This window comes from Schistocerca nitens, unplaced genomic scaffold (genome assembly GCF_023898315.1).
Source record: "Schistocerca nitens isolate TAMUIC-IGC-003100 unplaced genomic scaffold, iqSchNite1.1 HiC_scaffold_487, whole genome shotgun sequence".
NCBI lineage: Eukaryota > Metazoa > Arthropoda > Insecta > Orthoptera > Acrididae > Schistocerca > Schistocerca nitens.
The window spans coordinates 249847-276210 of record NW_026046020.1 but is presented as its reverse complement, the minus strand read 5'-3'; the positions used below and the strand labels follow the sequence as shown (position 1 = coordinate 276210).

The following is a 26364-nucleotide window of genomic DNA, read 5'->3' as shown; positions in this document are numbered from 1 at the left end:
CGGCTTCTTCGCAGACGCCGCAGACTTGGCCTTCTTCGTCGTGCCGGTGGCGGCGGGTGCCGCAGCAGTCTCGTTCGTAGCCGCCTGATCTGCCATTATTTCGACGGACGACGCGCGTACGCACACGAGAGCGAGAGCGAGAGCGGCAGGCGGCAAGCACGGCGGCAGAGAATAGCCGCCGCGCCGCCAGGCCCAGCCAGTGTCGCGGGCGGGCGCGGACGGCCGAGAGAGCGGCCGCCACTCTGCGCGCCGCCGCGCCGCGCCTCCCGCGCTTGCTACCGCCCAACGTCCGACAGCCTGTGCGGACCAGCCCCAAACCTGCGCCGCAACCACCCGCGCCGTTCAAACCACCGAGGATGGGGCTACACACGGCCACACCACAGTCGCCAACCAGTCGCCACGGCAGCGCCGCAAACCACGGCCAAACTGCAGCTACCGCGCGCTACAGCCTGGCTCGGCCCGCCGAGAATCGCCGCCCCCGCCCACATGCCGCCCCCACAGCCCCAGCCGACGACCCGCCACAATGGCCAAACCTTCGGCAAAACTGCCACACCGTCGCCGCGCCAGCCCGGCCAGCGCGGCCGCCGCCACAGCCACACAAGCGGAGGCGTGCGGCGATGCCGGCCGTGCAAACGCACCTCCGCCGCCCCATCGCCCTCCCACCGTTTCCCGATCGGCCCGCAGCCGTCGGGCCACCTCGCCCGCCAACATTCGCGCCCGTTTCTCACAAAATTGCCCGCCGCAAAGAAAACGGGCGCCGCCTGCGCAACATCGGCACCGGCCAACCGAGCGCCGCCGCCCCTCGCCGCTTACGCGAGGGGGGCTGACCGCCGTCCGCAACGACAGACACACCGCATCTGCCTTCAAGCACACACGACAGCCGACCTCCTACATTTGTACGCCGCAAGCCACCCAACGGTGTGTGGCGGAGGGCACTTTACGTGCCACTGTCATTACCACCCTTTGCCGTTCCAGTCGCGTATGTTACGCGGGAAGAACGACTGTCTGAAAGCCTCCGTGCGCGCTCGAATCTCTCTACTGTTACATTCGGGATCTCCTCGGGAGGTATATACGTACGGGGAAGCAATATGTTCGATACCTCATCCGGAAACGCACCCTCTCGAGAAAAACCTGGCGAGCAAGCTACACCGCGATGCAGGGCGCCTCCCTTGCAGAGTCTGCCACTTAGCCATCTCCGTAACGCTATCACGGTTACCACATACCCCTGTGACGAAAACGTTGGATCTTTCTCTATCTTCCTCCGTCAACCCGACCTGCTACGGGTCCCACACTGGTGGGCAACACTCACGTATGGGTCGGTCGAACGCGTGTTTCTGTAAGCCACCTCCTTTGTTGATGGACTACATTTTTTTGTTTTTGCTAAGCATTCTCCCAATGCATCTCAACCTGGTACCCGCCTTACCAACAATTTACTTTTATCTGATCATCATTCCACTTCCAAATCATTCCGCACGCCTACTCCCAGATACATATTTTACAGACGTCACAGCTACCAGTGTTTGTCCCGCTATCATATAATCAATCACACAGTAAAGGATCCTTCTTTCTGTATATTCGCAATACATTACATTTGTCTATGTTAAGGGGACAGTTGCCACTCCCCCTGCACCGGGTGCCTATCCGCTGCCGATCGTCCTGCAACCTCTCTGTATACTACATACAGCATCATCCGCGAAACGACGCATGGAACGTCCGCCACTATCTACTAGGTCATTTATATGATGTGAATTGTGAAAAAGCAATGGTCCCATAACACTCCCCCGTGGCACGCCAGGGGTTACTTTAACGTCTGTAGACGTCTGTCTCTCCATCGATAACAACATGCTGTGTTCCGTCTGCTGACATCTCTTCAATCCAGCCACACAGTTGGTCTGATATTCTGTAGACTCTTACGTCGTTGATCAGGCGACGGTGCGGAGCTGTCTCGAACGCCTTCCGGACGTCAAGGACAATGGCATCCACCTGGGAGCTTTCTGGGTCTCATGGGCAAATAAAGCGAGCCGGGTCTCACACACGATCGCTGTTTCCGGAATCCATGTTGATTCCTACATAGTAGACTCTGGAGTTTCCACAAACGACATGATACTCGAGCAAACAACATGTTCTACAACACATCGACGTCAGAGATATGGGTCTATGGTTTTGCGCATCTGCTCGACGACTGGGACTACCTGTGCTCTTTTCCAATCATTTGGAACCCTCCCTTCCTCTCCAGAGACTTGCGGTACACGGCTGTTAGGAGGGGGGCAGGTTGTTTCGCGTACCCTGTGTAGGAATCGCGAATTGGTAATCCCGTCGGGTCCGGCGGACTTTCCCATTCCTCCTTGGACACTTACTTCGATGTCAGCCAGTTTCTCGTTCGTGCGAGCATTTAGAAGACGGAACTGCAGAGTGCGGTCCGTCCTCTGTGAAACAGCTTTGGAAACAGGTGCTTAGGTATTTCACCACAGCTTTACGCGTGTCATCCTCTGTTTCAATGCCATCGCCATGCCGGAGTGTCTGGATATGCTGTTTCGAGCCACTTACCGATTCAACGCAAGACCGCAACGTCCTAGCATTTTCTGTCAACGTCGGTCGGTACATAGGGTTTGTTCTACTTTCGAATTCACTGAACGCTTCACGCATAGCCCTCCTTACGCTCACTTTGACATCGTTTAGCTTCCCGTTTGTCTCGGAGGATTTTGGCTGCGTTTTAAACTTTGGGTGAAGCTCTCTTTGCTTTCGCAATAGTTTCCTAACGTTGTTGTTGTTGTAGTAGTATACCACGGTGGGTTTTTTTTCCCATCCCTCACAGTTCTACACTCGGCACGTACCTGTCTAAAAACGCATTTTTACCATTGCCTTGCACTTTCTCCATGAACACTCAACATTGTCAGTGTCGGAACAGGCATTTGCGTTTTCATCTGTCAGGTCGTCTGGAAATCTGCCTTCTATTACTCTTGCTAGCCAAACAGATACACCGTCCTCCCTGCAACGGCCTTATGATCACTGCGTCCCTGTTCTGCACATACAGAGTCGAAACACGTTCGGGTCTGTTTGTCATCAGTAGGTCCACGATGTCATCTCCACGAGTCGGTTCTCTGTTCATTTTGCTCGAGGTACTTTTCGGACAGTGCACTCAGTATAATGTCACTCGATGCTCTCTGTCCCCCAACCACCCGTCCTGAACATCATCTGAGTGTCCCAGTCTATATCGGGTACATTGAAATCTCCACCTAAGACCCTAACATGCTGAGGAAAATGTATGTGAAATGTGTTTCCAAATCCGTCTCTCCGTTGTTCTGCCACTAATGCTGCTGCGTCGGGAGGTCGGTCAAAGGAGCCAATTATTATTAAACCTAGCTCGGTTGTTGAGTGTAACCTCCACCCACAATATTTCACAGGAACCACCCACTTCTACTTCACTACAGGATCAAAACCACTACTAAACAGCGACGAACACACCACCACCGGTTGCATGCAATCGAGCCTTTCTAAAACACCGTCCGTACCTTTGTGACAATTTCGGCAGAATTTATCCCTGGCGTCAGCCAGCTTTCTGTACCTTATAACGATTGCAGAGCTTCGGTGCTTTCTCTGTCAGCGCTTGCGGTTCCGGTACTGTACCAACGCAGCTTCGACAGTTGACAAACAATACCGATTGCTGCTTGGTCCCCGCACCCGTTGAGGCTGCTGTTGCCCCCTTTCTGTACTTGCCCAAGGCCATCTAACCTAACACAAACCGCCCAGCCCACGCCACACAACCCCTGCTACCCGTGTAGCCGCTTGTTGCGTGCAGTGCTCTCCACCTACGACTATAACATGCCTTCGACATTCGCACTGTACAACACCTTAGGTTAGGGTTGGCGTCGCTTGGGTTAGGTTAGGTTACGTTGGTTGGACGTGGGTTAGGTTAAGGGTTAAAGTTAGGTTAGGCGTCAAAGTTAGGTTAAGCGTTCGGACGTGAGGCGTCAGGTGGCCGCACCTACCTTACGGCCGGACATCTTAGGTTAGGCTAAGGGCGCCGAGGTCACGTTACGTTCACCTTCGGGCGCCACACGTAGCTGTCACAGGTAGGTCGTAGTTCGGTCGGTCGGTCGGTCGGTCGGTCGGTCGGTCGGTCGTCGGCAAGCCGCAAAAAAACTACAGACGACGTCGACAAAACCGCCGCAAGACCGAGCAGGAGGCAGATATATACCGAGCGCCAAAGAGACCGACCACACACACACACACACACACACAACAAAAAAAAAACAAAAACAAAAACACACAAAAAACACCACCCACCGGCCAAACGGGCACCACAAAACCCACAAAGCCGAGCACCACACGTCGCGACCAGAGGCAACCCCGCAACCGCAACGGCGCTTTCCGCACCGGGCCGGATGCACGTACGACAACACCGCTACCCGTACACAAGGCCTCCCATTGCACACAGCCGCTCTGTGTTCAACATCATCAATGGCGCGCCCGCGGCTCGTCGCGGTCGCAGCCATGACGCCGCCGCCACTTTTGCACCAACACATTCACGCACCGCAAAACAGCTCGCCGACCCACCGACACAGCACAGCCGACAAACAAAAACAACCGCGGCGGCGGCAACAAAACAAACAACTCGCACCAAGCGTCCGACAGAAAACAAACGGACAAGCACAGGCCTCTGCTAACGACCACGACACAGCGGCACGCTGCTCCTTTCCCGCCACTCTCGATTCACAGCGCACGCGACCCCGTCGACGACGACGACGACGACGACAACGACACGCGACGGGCTCGCTTCCCGCAACCTACACCTTTCCGCCACCGCCACTACGCACGGCTCCACCCGACGCCCGTCGCAACGGCACTACTGCACGCACTATCACCCGCCGCCGCCGCCTCTCCCCCCCTTCCCGTACACAACAACACAGCCAAAAAACACACTCACGACCCAAACATGACAACATGATGGCACGTGCATCGGCGCACACCCCCAACCAGTCACCGTCGACACAACCACACGCAAGGCACGGAAACCGGCGTCCTTCCACGTTGCCATCAAAGCAGCACAAACAACCACAGGAGGAACCACCAACAACAGCCGGCCGGCCGGCAACCACCAAACGCACATTCCCGCTCGCCACCACACACCTCTCGGCAGCCGTTTCGCAAAGACAAGACATGACGCGACATCGTCGCATCACGGGCGACGCACGCACACCGACCCACTTTCCCCGCCCGTCTCTCTCTCTCTTTTTCTTCCGACGCCTTCGGCCGAGCACACACGTACGTGGCACAACGCCCAACACAGTCACACACAGTCGACAGGCGCACGCCCAGGCACGCAACGACGCAGCGCAGCAAAGGCGCCCGCGACACATACCTCCTCTCCCGTCTCGCCGCCGACCGCCAGCCAGCCACTCGCAATGTGCACTGGCCAACCGGACACACGTCCACCGCGCCGCCTCCGACCACCCGCCAGGGGGCGCTCACGTCCGCGACAACAGCGCGGCCCGCCGCCGGGCGGGCCCAGCCCGGCCCAGGCGGCGCGCGCTGCTCTGCACTCGGCGCGCCGCGCCCCACATCCTGCTGCAGACCGGGCTCGTCTCTCTGTACGCGTCTGCGTCTGCCCGCATCTCATCTTCCTGCGCATCGACACAACGAGGCCACGTGAGCAAACCCCCGTCACAACGCCACATCACGCACTGCCTTGTCGACCGCCTAAATGCACTCACCCACCAGCCATCCGCTTCGTCCTCTTCTTGCTTACTCGTTGTTCGTCGTCGTTGCTGCTGCACCAGCAGCAGCGGCGGCGGCGGCGGCAGCGCACACAGCCCCAGCCGGCCGCATCCGAGGGGGCCCCGCCGCCAGCGTCGCCTCCTTGGGCACAGGTGCGGTGCTGTGGCCGCCCATCCAACCGCATTTGCTGGCCGTCCCAGCCGCCAGGCAGGCGTTCCCACTGCCGCGCACCGCCTCTGCTGCAGAAGACGAACAAACGAAACGTACAAACATACACGCGCCCGAAGCGTGGCCACACACGGACGGGACCGACAGGCTCCAAGGCGACCAAACGATGGAAACACAAACACAAAAACAAAAGACACGCGAGCGAGCGGGCGAGCACGCAAGCAGTCGCCTCGCCTCTGTCCTCCCGCCCCCGCCCTTCTCCCCACCACATGCCCACAAACACCACCGCCTGCCCGCATCTCCACATTCGCCCCCTCCATTTGTTCCCTTGCGTTCGTTCGTTCCTTCCTTCCATGTGTCTGCGTGCGCGGCGCCTCTCCAACATCCGCCGTCCGTCCCGTTTTCGCCGTACCACACGCCACCGTCGGCGCCGCCTCGCCTCGCCTCCTCCCAGGCCACCACCGCCGCCGCCCCTGTCCGCCCCGCACACCACCATACACCGCTGCTTGTCCTGGCCGTTGCCACCAAAGGCGCCAGCCGCAAACCGCGCCAAACGCCGCAGCGCGCGTGCGTCCTTCCTTCCTTCCTTCCTTCCTTGCTTGCTTGCTTGCTTGCTTCTCCGTGCCGACGCTGCCTCTATTCCCGCACTGCGCGTACCGGAGTGACACGCGCACCCCCCTCGCGAACGCACGACTCATTGTCCTTGTTGTTTCTCCTCTTTCTTACGTCTTTGTTTCTTGTTTTTTTTTTTTGTTTTGTTTTTGTTTTTTCTTTTTCCTCCCACCGCCGCATGTGACACAATGGCCTCCCTCCCCCTTTCGTTCGTTGTCGCCGCTTTGTTTCTCTTTCCCATTGGTGCACGTCCGACGCGCTCCATTTCCACCACACCACGGCCATCGGCCTCCTCAACGGGCAGGCGCAGTGTGCCATTCTCCGGCGCCCAAGCACACCGCGCGGCTCGCTCTCCTCGCCCCCACGCCACGCCACGCCACGCCACGCCACGCCACGCCACGCCACGCCACGCAGCACAAATGCTGCCGTCTCGCAACACGACACACGGTGCGCACACCCCCGACCGCGCGGCTCTTAAAAGGCATGGCACCGGCGACATGCGCCGCCCCGGCCCGCACCCGTCGTCTCACGTTCACTGCCGGCCGCGTCTGCGGCTACAACCGCACCACAACAACGGTCCCCTCCCGGCAACACATTTGTTGCACAAACACAACCGCCGAGCGCAGCGCGAGCCACCCACACGCGCCCTCCCCGTCTTTAAAGCCTCCGCGTCTCCTTTCTCCTTTCGCGCCCCCTCCCATCTCCCGAATATGCCAGCAGCGGTGCCACTACCGCGAAACGGACACGCCTTCCGGGCCACATGCAAGGGCACGCCCACCACCAACTACTGCCATATTCGCGGACGCAGTTAGGCAACACGCAACGCACTCTCTCTCCACCTACTTTCACTCTCTCTCTCTCTCTCGTCCCTTCTCTTTAAAACACACAAACCAACCAACCAACCACGGCTAACACACTTTTTCGCGACACCTTTGACTGCCGTGACGGCAGCTATCGACCTTCTAAACACACACACACACACCCACCCACCCCTACATACACACCCTTCGCTACACCGGACAACAACAGCGTACACAACAGGAGGGCACACGAAACGGCAGGCAAGGGCAAGGCATTCTCATAGATTCCTCCTCCGAGCCATGTCGGCGAACGCTTTTTTTTTCATCCGGGAAGGCAATGCAATTCAGCCGTCGCCACGGCCGACACTTGCAGCCGCGCCGTAAACGCCTCTCAGTGCGGCTGCAATGCACGGGAACGTTCCGCTGCTATAGACAGCGCCTCTCCGTTTTTCCCTGCTTCGTTTTCCGGTGATTGCTTCTCCATTTTGTTTGTTTGTTTTATTACTTTCCGTTCCCCTCCTCCACCATTGTTTCCGTCCCCAACAGTTTTGCTCATTCCACACGTTCTGCCCAGACACGACACTCGACCGATCAAAGGTCAGCCTTTCGTCACCGTTCGCGGCGCCGACGGTGCCACAGTGCGACTGGTGTTCACACCGACACGTTGCCATGACGCCGGTGTATCGCGCCGATATTGACAGTTACTCAGAGCCGCCGGATCGGATCACATCACCGACACACCTGCCATTTCACACCGGGGGACACAGACCAACGAAACGCGTGTACGCCCATAGCCTCACGCTTACTGTACTCAACCGAACACACGTGCACCTTGAATGACGTGCGTGCGCACAACAGTCCAATCAATCATCAGTCAAACTGCAAGAAACGGCTATCATCACAAATCAAGGGCAACCGTGCGTGTCGCCTACCCCACCCGCCCGTACATTTCTTGGCGACATCGTAATGGATATGCATGATAGTACGACACGTCCATTTAAAACGTCAACCAACACACCAACGCGCCGTACAGCAAAGGGAATAGTCGACGGCAACACAACATTTCACCCTCGCCATCATGTATGATGTGACAACAGACACCCGCAGACGGCCGTAACGGTGACAGCCAACAATCAATCAATCGCGAGGACTTTCAATTGCAGTCACGTGACTAACCGGGCAGACGGAGACAAAGAAATGAATCAGCGCCACAGACAGCACCAACACCTCCTATCTATCTATCTATCTATCTATCTATCTATCTATGTGTCGACAAACAACCACGCCAGGACTCGTGCACGCATTCCACGTCACACCGGCGGCAACCAAACCCTCGCGGCCGTACCCCAGTAACCACAACCACATTCGAGACCACACCACCAGCTGCCTCGCAACCACAACCAAACCGGGTAGCTATGCCGCCCCCCTCTCACACACACACACACACACACACACACACAAACAATTCCGCTCTTCCCGCAAAGGCAATTTGGTGGCCCTGAAAAGGGCCGTTTTGCCGCTCTCGCAACGGAGGGAGCTTCCTTCCTTCCAAGAGCCGAAGTAACAACCTCCCCTCCTTACTTGGAGCTCGTGTACTTGGTCACCGCCTTCGTGCCCTCGCTCACGGCGTGCTTGGCCAGCTCGCCAGGCAGCAAGAGCCGCACAGCCGTCTGGATCTCGCGGGACGTGATGGTCGAGCGCTTGTTGTAGTGCGCCAGGCGAGACGCCTCGGCCGCAATGCGCTCGAAAATGTCGTTCACGAAGCTGTTCATGATGCTCATCGCCTTCGACGAGATGCCCGTGTCGGGGTGCACCTGCTTCAGCACCTTGTAGATGTAGATGGCATAGCTCTCCTTCCTCTTGCGCTTCTTCTTCTTGTCGCCCTTCGAAATGTTCTTCTGCGCCTTGCCGGCCTTCTTGGCGGCCTTCCCGCTAGTCTTGGGCGGCATCTCGAACGTACAACAACAAGCAGCAAGCGCTCCGCTCTAGTCAGCGTCTCCCCACACAGTGGCACCCGCCGCTACCGCAACACCGCACCTTTACCAGCTCGCCCTGTTGCGGCCGCCGACCAATGGGGCGCGCGCGCAACCGGCCGCCGCACCCGAGCCCATAAAGGGACCCCCACCCCGCCGCCGCCGGCACACGCACGCACTCCGCTGCTCGACTCGCTGCGGCTCGCACCGTTACGGTTACGTGTTTCACGCTTACGCCACTAGCCAAACGCCATGTCCGGACGCGGAAAGGGAGGCAAAGTCAAGGGCAAGTCAAAGTCCCGCTCAAGCAGGGCTGGGCTCCAGTTCCCGGTCGGCAGAATCCACCGCCTCCTGCGCAAGGGAAACTACGCCGAGCGCGTCGGCGCCGGGGCGCCCGTCTACCTCGCCGCCGTCATGGAGTACCTCGCGGCTGAGGTGCTCGAGCTGGCCGGAAACGCGGCCCGCGACAACAAGAAGACGCGCATCATCCCGCGCCACCTGCAGCTCGCCATCCGCAACGACGAGGAGCTCAACAAGCTCTTGTCGGGCGTCACCATCGCACAGGGTGGTGTCCTGCCCAACATCCAGGCCGTCCTGCTGCCAAAGAAGACCGAGAAGAAGGCCTAAACAGGGACCGCGGCGCTGCGCTTGCGTGCTCCCTGCACGCAAACGCAAACGCGCCTTTGCCTTGCCGGCTCGCCTCACAACAATCGGCCCTTTTCAGGGCCACCACACAAACCTACGTCCAAAGCAAAGTTTCCGTCGTCCTCGCCGCACTTTACAACAACGTCCACAGTCATTCATTCGCAGCCGGCGCCGGCGCACGTCCGCCATCTTGTCCACAGCCCGTGTGGCCGAACACACACACACATTTTTTCTGCACCCCTCCACGCACGCACAGTCGCGTTCCAAACAACGACAACGACATCAATACACCAATAATGTGATGTGATCATTGTTAATATGTTCATAATTAAAAGAGCGCGCGCGACACACACACAGCGCGTAACGGCCCGACGACGGACGACACGCGGGGCCGCCGCGCGCGCTCTCCAAACACACAGGCACAGCACAAACCAAACCAAACAGCTGATCCGATCGATGGTCCCGGCCCGCGCCACAAACAAACCACGCACACACCGGACTCAGCCGCGCCCTCCCGCATCCATCACACACACACGTCACGTCGAATCTCCAAACGGAACGCACGCACGCAAAGCAACAGAGGCGCACAACAACAACAAACACAGAGGCAGGCAGGCAACACAGACCCTTTCGCACTTTTCAATTTCCGAACAGTGTGGTGGCCCTGAAAAGGGCCGTTTTTCGTCTCTCCCACCAAGCACGGGCAACGGCACGGCCGCGGGAAGGCCACAGCACAGCACACCGGCTGCCTGCCTAACCGCCGAAACCGTACAGGGTGCGCCCCTGCCTCTTCAGGGCGTACACCACGTCCATGGCCGTCACAGTCTTGCGCTTGGCGTGCTCAGTGTACGTCACCGCGTCGCGGATCACGTTCTCCAGGAACACCTTCAGCACTCCGCGGGTCTCCTCGTAGATCAGACCAGAGATGCGCTTCACGCCGCCCCTGCGAGCCAGGCGGCGGATGGCGGGCTTCGTGATGCCCTGGATGTTGTCGCGCAACACCTTGCGGTGCCGCTTGGCGCCACCCTTCCCCAGCCCCTTTCCTCCCTTGCCGCGGCCTGTCATTCTTCCTCCTCCTCAAGCAAAAAAAGCACAAGCGGCAGCTCCTCACCCGGCGCTAGCGAGTCGGCTACGGTGCGCCGTGAGCAAAAAAAATAGGATGGGGCCCCTCCACGCCCGCACCAACGTGGTGACCAACACAAAAGTTTTACTGTCACCTCCGTAAGCATGTTAGTTTTGAATCAGGCGTCACAGGATGCAGGCTGTGATGTTATCCATGCGTCTGGGTAAGACTACTCATTAACATGGTCCATCAGGAGATAGTAGTGGTCGAAAACGATCGAAGGGTAGCGGTTTTAAGAGCAGAGGAAAAAAAAGTGCCAAGGCCAGCGCCAAGGGAAAAAAAACCTCTGCGACAGTAGGACGGGTGGTAAGGGCAGTAGCGGCTTGCTAGCTGCGACAGAGCATGCAAGGTGAGGGGGGTTAGCGTGAGGTATCGTGCAACGTTACCTATGTACTGCGTGGTTGTCAGCTGGGGCAGTCCGGTGCTGCGGCTGGGCTCGCTTGTAGTCTCCTGGGCCGGCCGCAGTGGCTTACTCCCTGTAACATACAAATTCGGCGCGGCAGGGCGGCGACGCTTCTGCGATGAAGACTGGCCTATTGGCACCTCGTCCCCTTGCGGAGCGTGGTCCCGTAGCAGTCGGCGTCGCCAGCGGCTCCTCTGCGGCGGCGGTTGTCTTCTTCTTCTTTGCGCCTCTCACCCGCGCTGCTGCTGGAACAAGAGCTGGGATAGGCGCGCGAACATCCTTCTGCGAGGTCGCAGGAGTGTTCGCAGGTACGACTGCACTGAGGCCTTGGGCGAAAACTGCACGCAGTTGCCTCAAGGCCTCTTCCTTCTCTGCAGCCACGGCGGCTGCGAAGGCAGCCCTCTCCGCCGTCATGACGGCTTTGAGGGCTGCTGTGGCCTCCTTCACGGCGGTGCCGAGTTCGAGGTCACATCTCTTCGCAGGAAGGCGAGCTGCGTCCTGGCTACCCGTTTCCGAGCGGCCGTCCCCGCCCCTGGCAGGTGGATCTGCTGCTGCGCCTTCCCTCAGCTGCACCGGGCTGTTCTGCGCCCTACGCCGTTTCCGACGTCGTCTTCTCTTCTGCTGCTGCGTCGGTGCGGCCGCGGCCGCCTCGCCGCCCCCGGCACGGCTGCGGCTTGAGAAAGCCGCACAGCCGCGCCAACTGGCGACGTGCGGGCCGCCACACCGGACACAAGTCGGCAGAGCGTTGCTGCCGCGGTCGCAGGCGCGGCTGTCGTGCTCTCCTGAGCACTTGACGCACCGCGCCGCGTTGCGGCAATACTTCGCTACATGGCCCTCGCCCTGGCACCTGAAGCACTGGGGCTGAGGATCCATGGCGGTCGGGAGAGCCTCCGTCGTAACCGGGAAGCCCAGCAACTTCCGCAAGTCGAAGATGTCGCTCCCGCCGTCGACCGTTTGCACGGTCACGGCATAGAGCGGCGCCCTCTTCTTGTTGGTTCGGTTGTGCAACCTTGCGGCTGCACCACCAAACCCGGCTCGCAGCAGCCCTTCCCGGACCGCTGCCTCATCACAGCACCAAGGCAACCCCCTGAGGAGTGCCTTAGTCGTCTTCACCCTTCCTACGGAAGGTGCCTTCTCTCGCGCCGGCGGCGCGTCGACGATGTGGTCGGCCACTGCGACCTTGATCGCCCTGTGGTCGGCCACGTTTGCGGCTCGAACGCAGATCAGCGAGTCTGTATCGACAGACTCGTAGACCACCTCGTTCCGAGCGCAGCTCGTCATGGTGTCGAACAGCGCTGTCCACCCGCCTTTGCACTTGACGTACAAAGGGGGGACAGGCCGCGACTCGTCTTCTCTGGAGTTCCTTGCACGGTCGGCAGACTCAGTGAGTTGCACAACCGAAGGACCCATCGTAGCGGCAGGTTTCCTCTGCGTACGCTTCTTTCCCATGCTGCGAGGCGCGGAACACGACAATTTGCACGCGTTGTCAAAACAACGCACGACAATTTGCTCTCCGCAGCGCCCACAGCACAGAAAACCTCTTCTCGAGCTCTCAGCGGCCGAGTAAGCGAAGCGCGCAACACCAGCGATGCGCTTACCTCGCCAGCTCAGGCCGCTCTGGTGCGCCGTGAGCGCGCGCCGCCCCCCTATATAGACTCTGGCCCGCCCTCCCCCCACCACGCGCACCGAGGGCATATAAGCGCAGCGCGGGCCCGCGCGGGCCCGTTGTCAAGGCAGCACCGGACGCTTCGCTACCGCACGCACCGCTAACCGCTATGGCCCGCACAAAGCAAACGGCCCGCAAGTCCACCGGCGGAAAGGCGCCGCGCAAACAGCTCGCCACCAAGGCGGCGAGGAAGAGCGCGCCCGCCACCGGCGGCGTCAAGAAGCCCCACCGCTACAGGCCGGGCACCGTCGCCCTGCGAGAAATCAGGCGCTACCAGAAGAGCACAGAGCTGCTCATCCGCAAGCTGCCGTTCCAGCGCCTAGTGCGCGAGATCGCCCAGGACTTCAAGACCGACCTGCGCTTCCAGAGCTCCGCAGTCATGGCCCTGCAGGAGGCCAGCGAGGCCTACCTCGTCGGCCTCTTCGAAGACACCAACCTGTGCGCAATCCACGCCAAGCGCGTCACCATCATGCCCAAGGACATCCAGCTCGCGCGCCGCATCCGCGGCGAGCGCGCCTAAACCGCTTAGCCGCGGCACGGCACCGCACGCGCGCAACACAAAAACGGCCCTTTTCAGGGCCACTAACATCTCTCCGTCGCGAGCAAAACTTTTGTCGGTCTTGCCGCCCAGCCTCTCTCTCTAGCCCCGTTAAAACAACCACCACAATTCCCACCCTCCCGTCCACAGCCGCTCTCGCCAACAATCACATTCGACGTCATCAACACCCCACCCCCTTCAGTACACACACACACACACACACACACAAACAAACAGCCGGACGACGTCACCCACGGGTGGCTGGCCGCCGCCGTCTCCGAGGCGCCACCGCGCCTTCCCAATTCCCGCCGGCCACTTCCACGTCTCAACGTCTCCCTTTCAGAGACAGAGGACACACACACACAAAAACAAGACGCGCCATCCGCAAAGCAAGCAGAGTCTCCAGAAACATGAGAAACCAACCGTCGGCCGCCGCACAAAATACAAAACACAAAACAAAAAAACGGCCACAACCGCTCCGCTACCGCGCGCCGCCGCCTACCGCCACCGGCCCCACAATCCATCCACCACGGCACGCAAACAGTACCCACAAGGGTCATACAGAAACGCCACACAAACATCAACCAACCACACACACACACACACACACACACACGGCGCATGCACGCACGGCCACCCAAACAACACAACACAACGCGCCAGGCACGACAATCAACGCCTTCCCGACGTCCTCTGATGGCCCTGAGAAGGGCCGTTTTGGGCCGCGCGCAGCCGTGCCATCGCGCGCCACTAGACGACGCGGGGGAGGGGGGTGGGGGACGACGGGGTCAAGCGCCAGCCCTTCCCCTTTCCTTTCTTTACTTTACTTCACTTCACTTCTTCTTCTTGGGCGACGCCTTCGCCTTAGACGGCGTCGTCGCCTTCTTCGGGCGCGGCGCCTTCGGCTTCTTCGTCGGAACCTTGGCGGCCTTCTTCGCCTTCGACGGCGACTTGGCCTTGGCCGGCTTGGCCGCAGCCGCCTTCTTCGCACCCGCGGGAGCCGCCGACGCCGCAGACGCCTTCTTGGCGGCGCCCGCCTTCCGACCGGTCGCCGCCTTCACGCCACCAGCCTTCTTTGCGCCGGCCGCACGGGCGCCCTTCTTCTCCTTGCTGGCCGGAGCGGCGCGCTTCTTCTTCGCACCGCCGGCACGGGCCTTGCCGCCCTCGGCCGCCCCGCCGCCGGCGCCGGCAAGCTTGAAAGAGCCGGACGCGCCCTTCCCCTTCGTCTGCACCAGCTCGCCAGCCACGACGGCCGACTTGAGGTACTTCTTGATAAAGGGCGCCAGCTTCTCCGCGTCCAGCTTGTAGTGCGCGGCAATGTACTTCTTGATCGCCTGCAGCGACGAGCCGCCGCGCTCCTTCAGACTCTTGATGGCGGCCGTCACCATCTCAGAGGTGCGCGGGTGCGCAGGCTTGGCGCGCGGCTTCTTCGCAGACGCCGCAGACTTGGCCTTCTTCGTCGTGCCGGTGGCGGCGGGTGCCGCAGCAGTCTCGTTCGTAGCCGCCTGATCTGCCATTATTTCGACGGACGACGCGCGTACGCACACGAGAGCGAGAGCGAGAGCGGCAGGCGGCAAGCACGGCGGCAGAGAATAGCCGCCGCGCCGCCAGGCCCAGCCAGTGTCGCGGGCGGGCGCGGACGGCCGAGAGAGCGGCCGCCACTCTGCGCGCCGCCGCGCCGCGCCTCCCGCGCTTGCTACCGCCCAACGTCCGACAGCCTGTGCGGACCAGCCCCAAACCTGCGCCGCAACCACCCGCGCCGTTCAAACCACCGAGGATGGGGCTACACACGGCCACACCACAGTCGCCAACCAGTCGCCACGGCAGCGCCGCAAACCACGGCCAAACTGCAGCTACCGCGCGCTACAGCCTGGCTCGGCCCGCCGAGAATCGCCGCCCCCGCCCACATGCCGCCCCCACAGCCCCAGCCGACGACCCGCCACAATGGCCAAACCTTCGGCAAAACTGCCACACCGTCGCCGCGCCAGCCCGGCCAGCGCGGCCGCCGCCACAGCCACACAAGCGGAGGCGTGCGGCGATGCCGGCCGTGCAAACGCACCTCCGCCGCCCCATCGCCCTCCCACCGTTTCCCGATCGGCCCGCAGCCGTCGGGCCACCTCGCCCGCCAACATTCGCGCCCGTTTCTCACAAAATTGCCCGCCGCAAAGAAAACGGGCGCCGCCTGCGCAACATCGGCACCGGCCAACCGAGCGCCGCCGCCCCTCGCCGCTTACGCGAGGGGGGCTGACCGCCGTCCGCAACGACAGACACACCGCATCTGCCTTCAAGCACACACGACAGCCGACCTCCTACATTTGTACGCCGCAAGCCACCCAACGGTGTGTGGCGGAGGGCACTTTACGTGCCACTGTCATTACCACCCTTTGCCGTTCCAGTCGCGTATGTTACGCGGGAAGAACGACTGTCTGAAAGCCTCCGTGCGCGCTCGAATCTCTCTACTGTTACATTCGGGATCTCCTCGGGAGGTATATACGTACGGGGAAGCAATATGTTCGATACCTCATCCGGAAACGCACCCTCTCGAGAAAAACCTGGCGAGCAAGCTACACCGCGATGCAGGGCGCCTCCCTTGCAGAGTCTGCCACTTAGCCATCTCCGTAACGCTATCACGGTTACCACATACCCCTGTGACGAAAACGTTGGATCTTTCTCTATCTTCCTCCGTCAACCCGACCTGCTACGGGTCCCACACTGGTGGGCAACACTCACGTATGGGTCGGTCGAACGCGTGTTTCTGTAAGCCACCTCCTTTGTTGATGGACTACATTTTTTTGTTTTTGCTAAGCATTCTCCCAATGCATCTCAACCTGGTACCCGCCTTACCAACAATTTACTTTTATCTGATCATCATTCCACTTCCAAATCATTCCGCACGCCTACTCCCAGATACATATTTTACAGACGTCACAGCTACCAGTGTTTGTCCCGCTATCATATAATCAATCACACAGTAAAGGATCCTTCTTTCTGTATATTCGCAATACATTACATTTGTCTATGTTAAGGGGACAGTTGCCACTCCCCCTGCACCGGGTGCCTATCCGCTGCCGATCGTCCTGCAACCTCTCTGTATACTACATACAGCATCATCCGCGAAACGACGCATGGAACGTCCGCCACTATCTACTAGGTCATTTATATGATGTGAATTGTGAAAAAGCAATGGTCCCATAACACTCCCCCGTGGCACGCCAGGGGTTACTTTAACGTCTGTAGACGTCTGTCTCTCCATCGATAACAACATGCTGTGTTCCGTCTGCTGACATCTCTTCAATCCAGCCACACAGTTGGTCTGATATTCTGTAGACTCTTACGTCGTTGATCAGGCGACGGTGCGGAGCTGTCTCGAACGCCTTCCGGACGTCAAGGACAATGGCATCCACCTGGGAGCTTTCTGGGTCTCATGGGCAAATAAAGCGAGCCGGGTCTCACACACGATCGCTGTTTCCGGAATCCATGTTGATTCCTACATAGTAGACTCTGGAGTTTCCACAAACGACATGATACTCGAGCAAACAACATGTTCTACAACACATCGACGTCAGAGATATGGGTCTATGGTTTTGCGCATCTGCTCGACGACTGGGACTACCTGTGCTCTTTTCCAATCATTTGGAACCCTCCCTTCCTCTCCAGAGACTTGCGGTACACGGCTGTTAGGAGGGGGGCAGGTTGTTTCGCGTACCCTGTGTAGGAATCGCGAATTGGTAATCCCGTCGGGTCCGGCGGACTTTCCCATTCCTCCTTGGACACTTACTTCGATGTCAGCCAGTTTCTCGTTCGTGCGAGCATTTAGAAGACGGAACTGCAGAGTGCGGTCCGTCCTCTGTGAAACAGCTTTGGAAACAGGTGCTTAGGTATTTCACCACAGCTTTACGCGTGTCATCCTCTGTTTCAATGCCATCGCCATGCCGGAGTGTCTGGATATGCTGTTTCGAGCCACTTACCGATTCAACGCAAGACCGCAACGTCCTAGCATTTTCTGTCAACGTCGGTCGGTACATAGGGTTTGTTCTACTTTCGAATTCACTGAACGCTTCACGCATAGCCCTCCTTACGCTCACTTTGACATCGTTTAGCTTCCCGTTTGTCTCGGAGGATTTTGGCTGCGTTTTAAACTTTGGGTGAAGCTCTCTTTGCTTTCGCAATAGTTTCCTAACGTTGTTGTTGTTGTAGTAGTATACCACGGTGGGTTTTTTTTCCCATCCCTCACAGTTCTACACTCGGCACGTACCTGTCTAAAAACGCATTTTTACCATTGCCTTGCACTTTCTCCATGAACACTCAACATTGTCAGTGTCGGAACAGGCATTTGCGTTTTCATCTGTCAGGTCGTCTGGAAATCTGCCTTCTATTACTCTTGCTAGCCAAACAGATACACCGTCCTCCCTGCAACGGCCTTATGATCACTGCGTCCCTGTTCTGCACATACAGAGTCGAAACACGTTCGGGTCTGTTTGTCATCAGTAGGTCCACGATGTCATCTCCACGAGTCGGTTCTCTGTTCATTTTGCTCGAGGTACTTTTCGGACAGTGCACTCAGTATAATGTCACTCGATGCTCTCTGTCCCCCAACCACCCGTCCTGAACATCATCTGAGTGTCCCAGTCTATATCGGGTACATTGAAATCTCCACCTAAGACCCTAACATGCTGAGGAAAATGTATGTGAAATGTGTTTCCAAATCCGTCTCTCCGTTGTTCTGCCACTAATGCTGCTGCGTCGGGAGGTCGGTCAAAGGAGCCAATTATTATTAAACCTAGCTCGGTTGTTGAGTGTAACCTCCACCCACAATATTTCACAGGAACCACCCACTTCTACTTCACTACAGGATCAAAACCACTACTAAACAGCGACGAACACACCACCACCGGTTGCATGCAATCGAGCCTTTCTAAAACACCGTCCGTACCTTTGTGACAATTTCGGCAGAATTTATCCCTGGCGTCAGCCAGCTTTCTGTACCTTATAACGATTGCAGAGCTTCGGTGCTTTCTCTGTCAGCGCTTGCGGTTCCGGTACTGTACCAACGCAGCTTCGACAGTTGACAAACAATACCGATTGCTGCTTGGTCCCCGCACCCGTTGAGGCTGCTGTTGCCCCCTTTCTGTACTTGCCCAAGGCCATCTAACCTAACACAAACCGCCCAGCCCACGCCACACAACCCCTGCTACCCGTGTAGCCGCTTGTTGCGTGCAGTGCTCTCCACCTACGACTATAACATGCCTTCGACATTCGCACTGTACAACACCTTAGGTTAGGGTTGGCGTCGCTTGGGTTAGGTTAGGTTACGTTGGTTGGACGTGGGTTAGGTTAAGGGTTAAAGTTAGGTTAGGCGTCAAAGTTAGGTTAAGCGTTCGGACGTGAGGCGTCAGGTGGCCGCACCTACCTTACGGCCGGACATCTTAGGTTAGGCTAAGGGCGCCGAGGTCACGTTACGTTCACCTTCGGGCGCCACACGTAGCTGTCACAGGTAGGTCGTAGTTCGGTCGGTCGGTCGGTCGGTCGGTCGGTCGGTCGGTCGTCGGCAAGCCGCAAAAAAACTACAGACGACGTCGACAAAACCGCCGCAAGACCGAGCAGGAGGCAGATATATACCGAGCGCCAAAGAGACCGACCACACACACACACACACACACACACAACAAAAAAAAAACAAAAACAAAAACACACAAAAAACACCACCCACCGGCCAAACGGGCACCACAAAACCCACAAAGCCGAGCACCACACGTCGCGACCAGAGGCAACCCCGCAACCGCAACGGCGCTTTCCGCACCGGGCCGGATGCACGTACGACAACACCGCTACCCGTACACAAGGCCTCCCATTGCACACAGCCGCTCTGTGTTCAACATCATCAATGGCGCGCCCGCGGCTCGTCGCGGTCGCAGCCATGACGCCGCCGCCACTTTTGCACCAACACATTCACGCACCGCAAAACAGCTCGCCGACCCACCGACACAGCACAGCCGACAAACAAAAACAACCGCGGCGGCGGCAACAAAACAAACAACTCGCACCAAGCGTCCGACAGAAAACAAACGGACAAGCACAGGCCTCTGCTAACGACCACGACACAGCGGCACGCTGCTCCTTTCCCGCCACTCTCGATTCACAGCGCACGCGACCCCGTCGACGACGACGACGACGACGACAACGACACGCGACGGGCTCGCTTCCCGCAACCTACACCTTTCCGCCACCGCCACTACGCACGGCTCCACCCGACGCCCGTCGCAACGGCACTACTGCACGCACTATCACCCGCCGCCGCCGCCTCTCCCCCCCTTCCCGTACACAACAACACAGCCAAAAAACACACTCACGACCCAAACATGACAACATGATGGCACGTGCATCGGCGCACACCCCCAACCAGTCACCGTCGACACAACCACACGCAAGGCACGGAAACCGGCGTCCTTCCACGTTGCCATCAAAGCAGCACAAACAACCACAGGAGGAACCACCAACAACAGCCGGCCGGCCGGCAACCACCAAACGCACATTCCCGCTCGCCACCACACACCTCTCGGCAGCCGTTTCGCAAAGACAAGACATGACGCGACATCATCGCATCACGGGCGACGCACGCACACCGACCCACTTTCCCCGCCCGTCTCTCTCTCTCTTTTTCTTCCGACGCCTTCGGCCGAGCACACACGTACGTGGCACAACGCCCAACACAGTCACACACAGTCGACAGGCGCACGCCCAGGCACGCAACGACGCAGCGCAGCAAAGGCGCCCGCGACACATACCTCCTCTCCCGTCTCGCCGCCGACCGCCAGCCAGCCACTCGCAATGTGCACTGGCCAACCGGACACACGTCCACCGCGCCGCCTCCGACCACCCGCCAGGGGGCGCTCACGTCCGCGACAACAGCGCGGCCCGCCGCCGGGCGGGCCCAGCCCGGCCCAGGCGGCGCGCGCTGCTCTGCACTCGGCGCGCCGCGCCCCACATCCTGCTGCAGACCGGGCTCGTCTCTCTGTACGCGTCTGCGTCTGCCCGCATCTCATCTTCCTGCGCATCGACACAACGAGGCCACGTGAGCAAACCCCCGTCACAACGCCACATCACGCACTGCCTTGTCGACCGCCTAAATGCACTCACCCACCAGCCATCCGCTTCGTCCTCTTCTTGCTTACTCGTTGTTCGTCGTCGTTGCTGCTGCACCAGCAGCAGCGGCGGCGGCGGCGGCAGCGCACACAGCCCCAGCCGGCCGCATCCGAGGGGGCCCCGCCGCCAGCGTCGCCTCCTTGGGCACAGGTGCGGTGCTGTGGCCGCCCATCCAACCGCATTTGCTGGCCGTCCCAGCCGCCAGGCAGGCGTTCCCACTGCCGCGCACCGCCTCTGCTGCAGAAGACGAACAAACGAAACGTACAAACATACACGCGCCCGAAGCGTGGCCACACACGGACGGGACCGACAGGCTCCAAGGCGACCAAACGATGGAAACACAAACACAAAAACAAAAGACACGCGAGCGAGCGGGCGAGCACGCAAGCAGTCGCCTCGCCTCTGTCCTCCCGCCCCCGCCCTTCTCCCCACCACATGCCCACAAACACCACCGCCTGCCCGCATCTCCACATTCGCCCCCTCCATTTGTTCCCTTGCGTTCGTTCGTTCCTTCCTTCCATGTGTCTGCGTGCGCGGCGCCTCTCCAACATCCGCCGTCCGTCCCGTTTTCGCCGTACCACACGCCACCGTCGGCGCCGCCTCGCCTCGCCTCCTCCCAGGCCACCACCGCCGCCGCCCCTGTCCGCCCCGCACACCACCATACACCGCTGCTTGTCCTGGCCGTTGCCACCAAAGGCGCCAGCCGCAAACCGCGCCAAACGCCGCAGCGCGCGTGCGTCCTTCCTTCCTTCCTTCCTTCCTTGCTTGCTTGCTTGCTTGCTTCTCCGTGCCGACGCTGCCTCTATTCCCGCACTGCGCGTACCGGAGTGACACGCGCACCCCCCTCGCGAACGCACGACTCATTGTCCTTGTTGTTTCTCCTCTTTCTTACGTCTTTGTTTCTTGTTTTTTTTTTTTGTTTTGTTTTTGTTTTTTCTTTTTCCTCCCACCGCCGCATGTGACACAATGGCCTCCCTCCCCCTTTCGTTCGTTGTCGCCGCTTTGTTTCTCTTTCCCATTGGTGCACGTCCGACGCGCTCCATTTCCACCACACCACGGCCATCGGCCTCCTCAACGGGCAGGCGCAGTGTGCCATTCTCCGGCGCCCAAGCACACCGCGCGGCTCGCTCTCCTCGCCCCCACGCCACGCCACGCCACGCCACGCCACGCCACGCCACGCCACGCCACGCAGCACAAATGCTGCCGTCTCGCAACACGACACACGGTGCGCACACCCCCGACCGCGCGGCTCTTAAAAGGCATGGCACCGGCGACATGCGCCGCCCCGGCCCGCACCCGTCGTCTCACGTTCACTGCCGGCCGCGTCTGCGGCTACAACCGCACCACAACAACGGTCCCCTCCCGGCAACACATTTGTTGCACAAACACAACCGCCGAGCGCAGCGCGAGCCACCCACACGCGCCCTCCCCGTCTTTAAAGCCTCCGCGTCTCCCTCCGCGTCTCCTTTCTCCTTTCGCGCCCCCTCCCATCTCCCGAATATGCCAGCAGCGGTGCCACTACCGCGAAACGGACACGCCTTCCGGGCCACATGCAAGGGCACGCCCACCACCAACTACTGCCATATTCGCGGACGCAGTTAGGCAACACGCAACGCACTCTCTCTCCACCTACTTTCACTCTCTCTCTCTCTCTCGTCCCTTCTCTTTAAAACACACAAACCAACCAACCAACCACGGCTAACACACTTTTTCGCGACACCTTTGACTGCCGTGACGGCAGCTATCGACCTTCTAAACACACACACACACACCCACCCACCCCTACATACACACCCTTCGCTACACCGGACAACAACAGCGTACACAACAGGAGGGCACACGAAACGGCAGGCAAGGGCAAGGCATTCTCATAGATTCCTCCTCCGAGCCATGTCGGCGAACGCTTTTTTTTTCATCCGGGAAGGCAATGCAATTCAGCCGTCGCCACGGCCGACACTTGCAGCCGCGCCGTAAACGCCTCTCAGTGCGGCTGCAATGCACGGGAACGTTCCGCTGCTATAGACAGCGCCTCTCCGTTTTTCCCTGCTTCGTTTTCCGGTGATTGCTTCTCCATTTTGTTTGTTTGTTTTATTACTTTCCGTTCCCCTCCTCCACCATTGTTTCCGTCCCCAACAGTTTTGCTCATTCCACACGTTCTGCCCAGACACGACACTCGACCGATCAAAGGTCAGCCTTTCGTCACCGTTCGCGGCGCCGACGGTGCCACAGTGCGACTGGTGTTCACACCGACACGTTGCCATGACGCCGGTGTATCGCGCCGATATTGACAGTTACTCAGAGCCGCCGGATCGGATCACATCACCGACACACCTGCCATTTCACACCGGGGGACACAGACCAACGAAACGCGTGTACGCCCATAGCCTCACGCTTACTGTACTCAACCGAACACACGTGCACCTTGAATGACGTGCGTGCGCACAACAGTCCAATCAATCATCAGTCAAACTGCAAGAAACGGCTATCATCACAAATCAAGGGCAACCGTGCGTGTCGCCTACCCCACCCGCCCGTACATTTCTTGGCGACATCGTAATGGATATGCATGATAGTACGACACGTCCATTTAAAACGTCAACCAACACACCAACGCGCCGTACAGCAAAGGGAATAGTCGACGGCAACACAACATTTCACCCTCGCCATCATGTATGATGTGACAACAGACACCCGCAGACGGCCGTAACGGTGACAGCCAACAATCAATCAATCGCGAGGACTTTCAATTGCAGTCACGTGACTAACCGGGCAGACGGAGACAAAGAAATGAATCAGCGCCACAGACAGCACCAACACCTCCTATCTATCTATCTATCTATCTATCTATCTATGTGTCGACAAACAACCACGCCAGGACTCGTGCACGCATTCCACGTCACACCGGCGGCAACCAAACCCTCGCGGCCGTACCCCAGTAACCACAACCACATTCGAGACCACACCACCAGCTGCCTCGCAACCACAACCAAACCGGGTAGCTATGCCGCCCCCCTCTCACACACACACACACACACACAAACAATTCCGCTCTTCCCGCAAAGGCAATTTGGTGGCCCTGAAAAGGGCCGTTTTGCCGCTCTCGCAACGGAGGGAGCTTCCTTCCTTCCAAGAGCCGAAGTAACAACCTCCCCTCCTTACTTGGAGCTCGTGTACTTGGTCACCGCCTTCGTGCCCTCGCTCACGGCGTGCTTGGCCAGCTCGCCAGGCAGCAAGAGCCGCACAGCCGTCTGGATCTCGCGGGACGTGATGGTCGAGCGCTTGTTGTAGTGCGCCAGGCGAGACGCCTCGGCCGCAATGCGCTCGAAAATGTCGTTCACGAAGCTGTTCATGATGCTCATCGCCTTCGACGAGATGCCCGTGTCGGGGTGCACCTGCTTCAGCACCTTGTAGATGTAGATGGCATAGCTCTCCTTCCTCTTGCGCTTCTTCTTCTTGTCGCCCTTCGAAATGTTCTTCTGCGCCTTGCCGGCCTTCTTGGCGGCCTTCCCGCTAGTCTTGGGCGGCATCTCGAACGTACAACAACAAGCAGCAAGCGCTCCGCTCTAGTCAGCGTCTCCCCACACAGTGGCACCCGCCGCTACCGCAACACCGCACCTTTACCAGCTCGCCCTGTTGCGGCCGCCGACCAATGGGGCGCGCGCGCAACCGGCCGCCGCACCCGAGCCCATAAAGGGACCCCCACCCCGCCGCCGCCATTCGCCGAGCGGCAGTCGGGCGTTGAGCAAGTCTCCGTCAGTCTGTTACGCGAAGCCATAGGCCCCCGCTTGTACGGGTGACAAACCAGGGGTGTTTTCGGATGCGCCTTTATTAAGGCGTAAACGAGCACTCGCAGCAGATTGCCGATGTCGATGTCGAGCGAATCGTCGATTGCGATGTCGAGTTGCAGCAGCGCCTTGGGGCCCCAGCAGCCCGCTGCTGGCGGCAACGACGCCGTCTCTTTGTTTCCGCCGGCCGCTTTTCCGGCTGGCTCGAGCGCCTCAGCTGCCGCAGAGAATAGCTCTGCTCCCCCGAGCGTTAGGGCATTCGCAGGTCAGGGCCTGGCCTCTGGCCAGTGTCCCGCGCCTGTTAGTGTGATAGGACCAGGTTCTGCCGCCGGAAACCTAACGGTGTCGGCAACAAAGGCGGCAACTGGTAGTCCCACGGCAGCCTTTGACTTTGCTTCCCTTACCTGCGTGCGACATGCAAACGGGGAGTACACGACTAAAAGAAGTTCATCTCTTCCACCTACCAGCGGTAGGATGTCCATGGCCACCCTGATGATCACCACAGGGCAGGCACAAGCGCTGGCGCAGCACCTTACCCCAGCACAAAGAAGGCATCTACCAGTCAGCATCCTCCCCAAACCCACACCCAATGCCCAACCCAAAAAGACCGCTCCCGCACCTAAACCCTCTCCTCCCGAACAAACCAAGACACAACATCCATCTGCCCCGTCCAAGCGCATCAAAGACGTGGTAAAAAGTGCCAGAAAGCACAAAACCACCGTCAGGCGGAAACCACCTAAGAAAGCAACATCAATCCCACCGCCAACCACCAAGGCACGTACTCCCTCCCCCTCAGGGAGCGGGGACGAGACAGACCGCCCCCTCGTCATCGACGAATCCCGGGAACCCACCCCCGCAGACACTACAGAGCCCCAGACATCAGGCACCGAGGCCGACGGTTTTCAGAAAGCGCGGAAAACCGCCCGCCTACCCGTCACCCAGCAGGCAAGAGGCATTGCTTCTACAAGCAACAAGTTCTTGCCGCTGTCTGACGAGGACGAAGCAGTACCCGCGAGTGGTGATGCGCCACAACCCACACACACACCAAGACACCGACTCCCCCCCATTATCGCTGAATTCAGCAAAAATTACGAGGAGCTTCACTCCCTCGTCAGTAGCTGCTTAGGCGAGAAGCAGTTTACTGCAAAGTCCGCCGGAGGGGACAAAATTAAACTTATGTTCAGAGAGCTGGACGATTACACCGCTGTGAAGGCCCTGCTCTCTGAACACAAAGTCCCCCATTACACCTTCCCCACAGCCAAACAACGGCTGATGAAGCTAGTAATCAGGGACTTACCCCGCAAAGTGGGCACCGACGCCATTAGGAAGGACCTGCAGAGGCAGGGCTACGAAGTTAATGGCGTCACCCACATGCGAGAACTATACAGTGGCAACAAATGGCCACTGTACCAAGTCAACTTGCCTGACACCCCTCAAAACAGGCTAAAACAAATTACACACGTCCTGTCAGTGCCGGTCACCATCGAACCGCTGCGCAGGAAAAGTGGCAACGTGCAGTGCTACAACTGCCAGGGATTAGGGCACGTTGCCAAACACTGCGACATGCCAACCCGGTGCATGAAATGCGCAGAAGGGCACCCCACATCCGAGTGCTCCTTAGAGAGAGGCGATCCGAAGAGCAAGTGTGCCCTATGCGGCGAATCTGGACACGGCGCCTTCTACCAAGGCTGCCGTGTACAAAAGGAATACCGCCTACGCGCACAAGGCACCAAGCCCCCCGCCACACAGAAACCCAACCGTGGCGCCAGCTCTACGAACTTGAGAGCGCC

At 59.2% G+C, this 26364-nt stretch overlaps 1 protein-coding gene across 1 annotated transcript in view; it reads right to left on the bottom strand.

Moving 5' to 3' along the window:
* Positions 1–5809: 5809 nt before the first annotated feature.
* The window catches only part of LOC126232406 (uncharacterized PE-PGRS family protein PE_PGRS20-like), a gene marked incomplete at its 3' end in the record, with an annotated part of 74526 nt that continues 53971 nt past the window's right edge, over positions 5810–26364 (bottom strand). The window contains exons 6-7 of the mRNA XM_049942669.1: positions 20879–21026; positions 5810–5957 (exon numbers count right to left, since the gene is read on the bottom strand). Coding sequence (XP_049798626.1) covers positions 5810–5957; positions 20879–21026 — 296 coding nt within the window. The remainder of the gene's footprint in view (positions 5958–20878; positions 21027–26364) is intronic.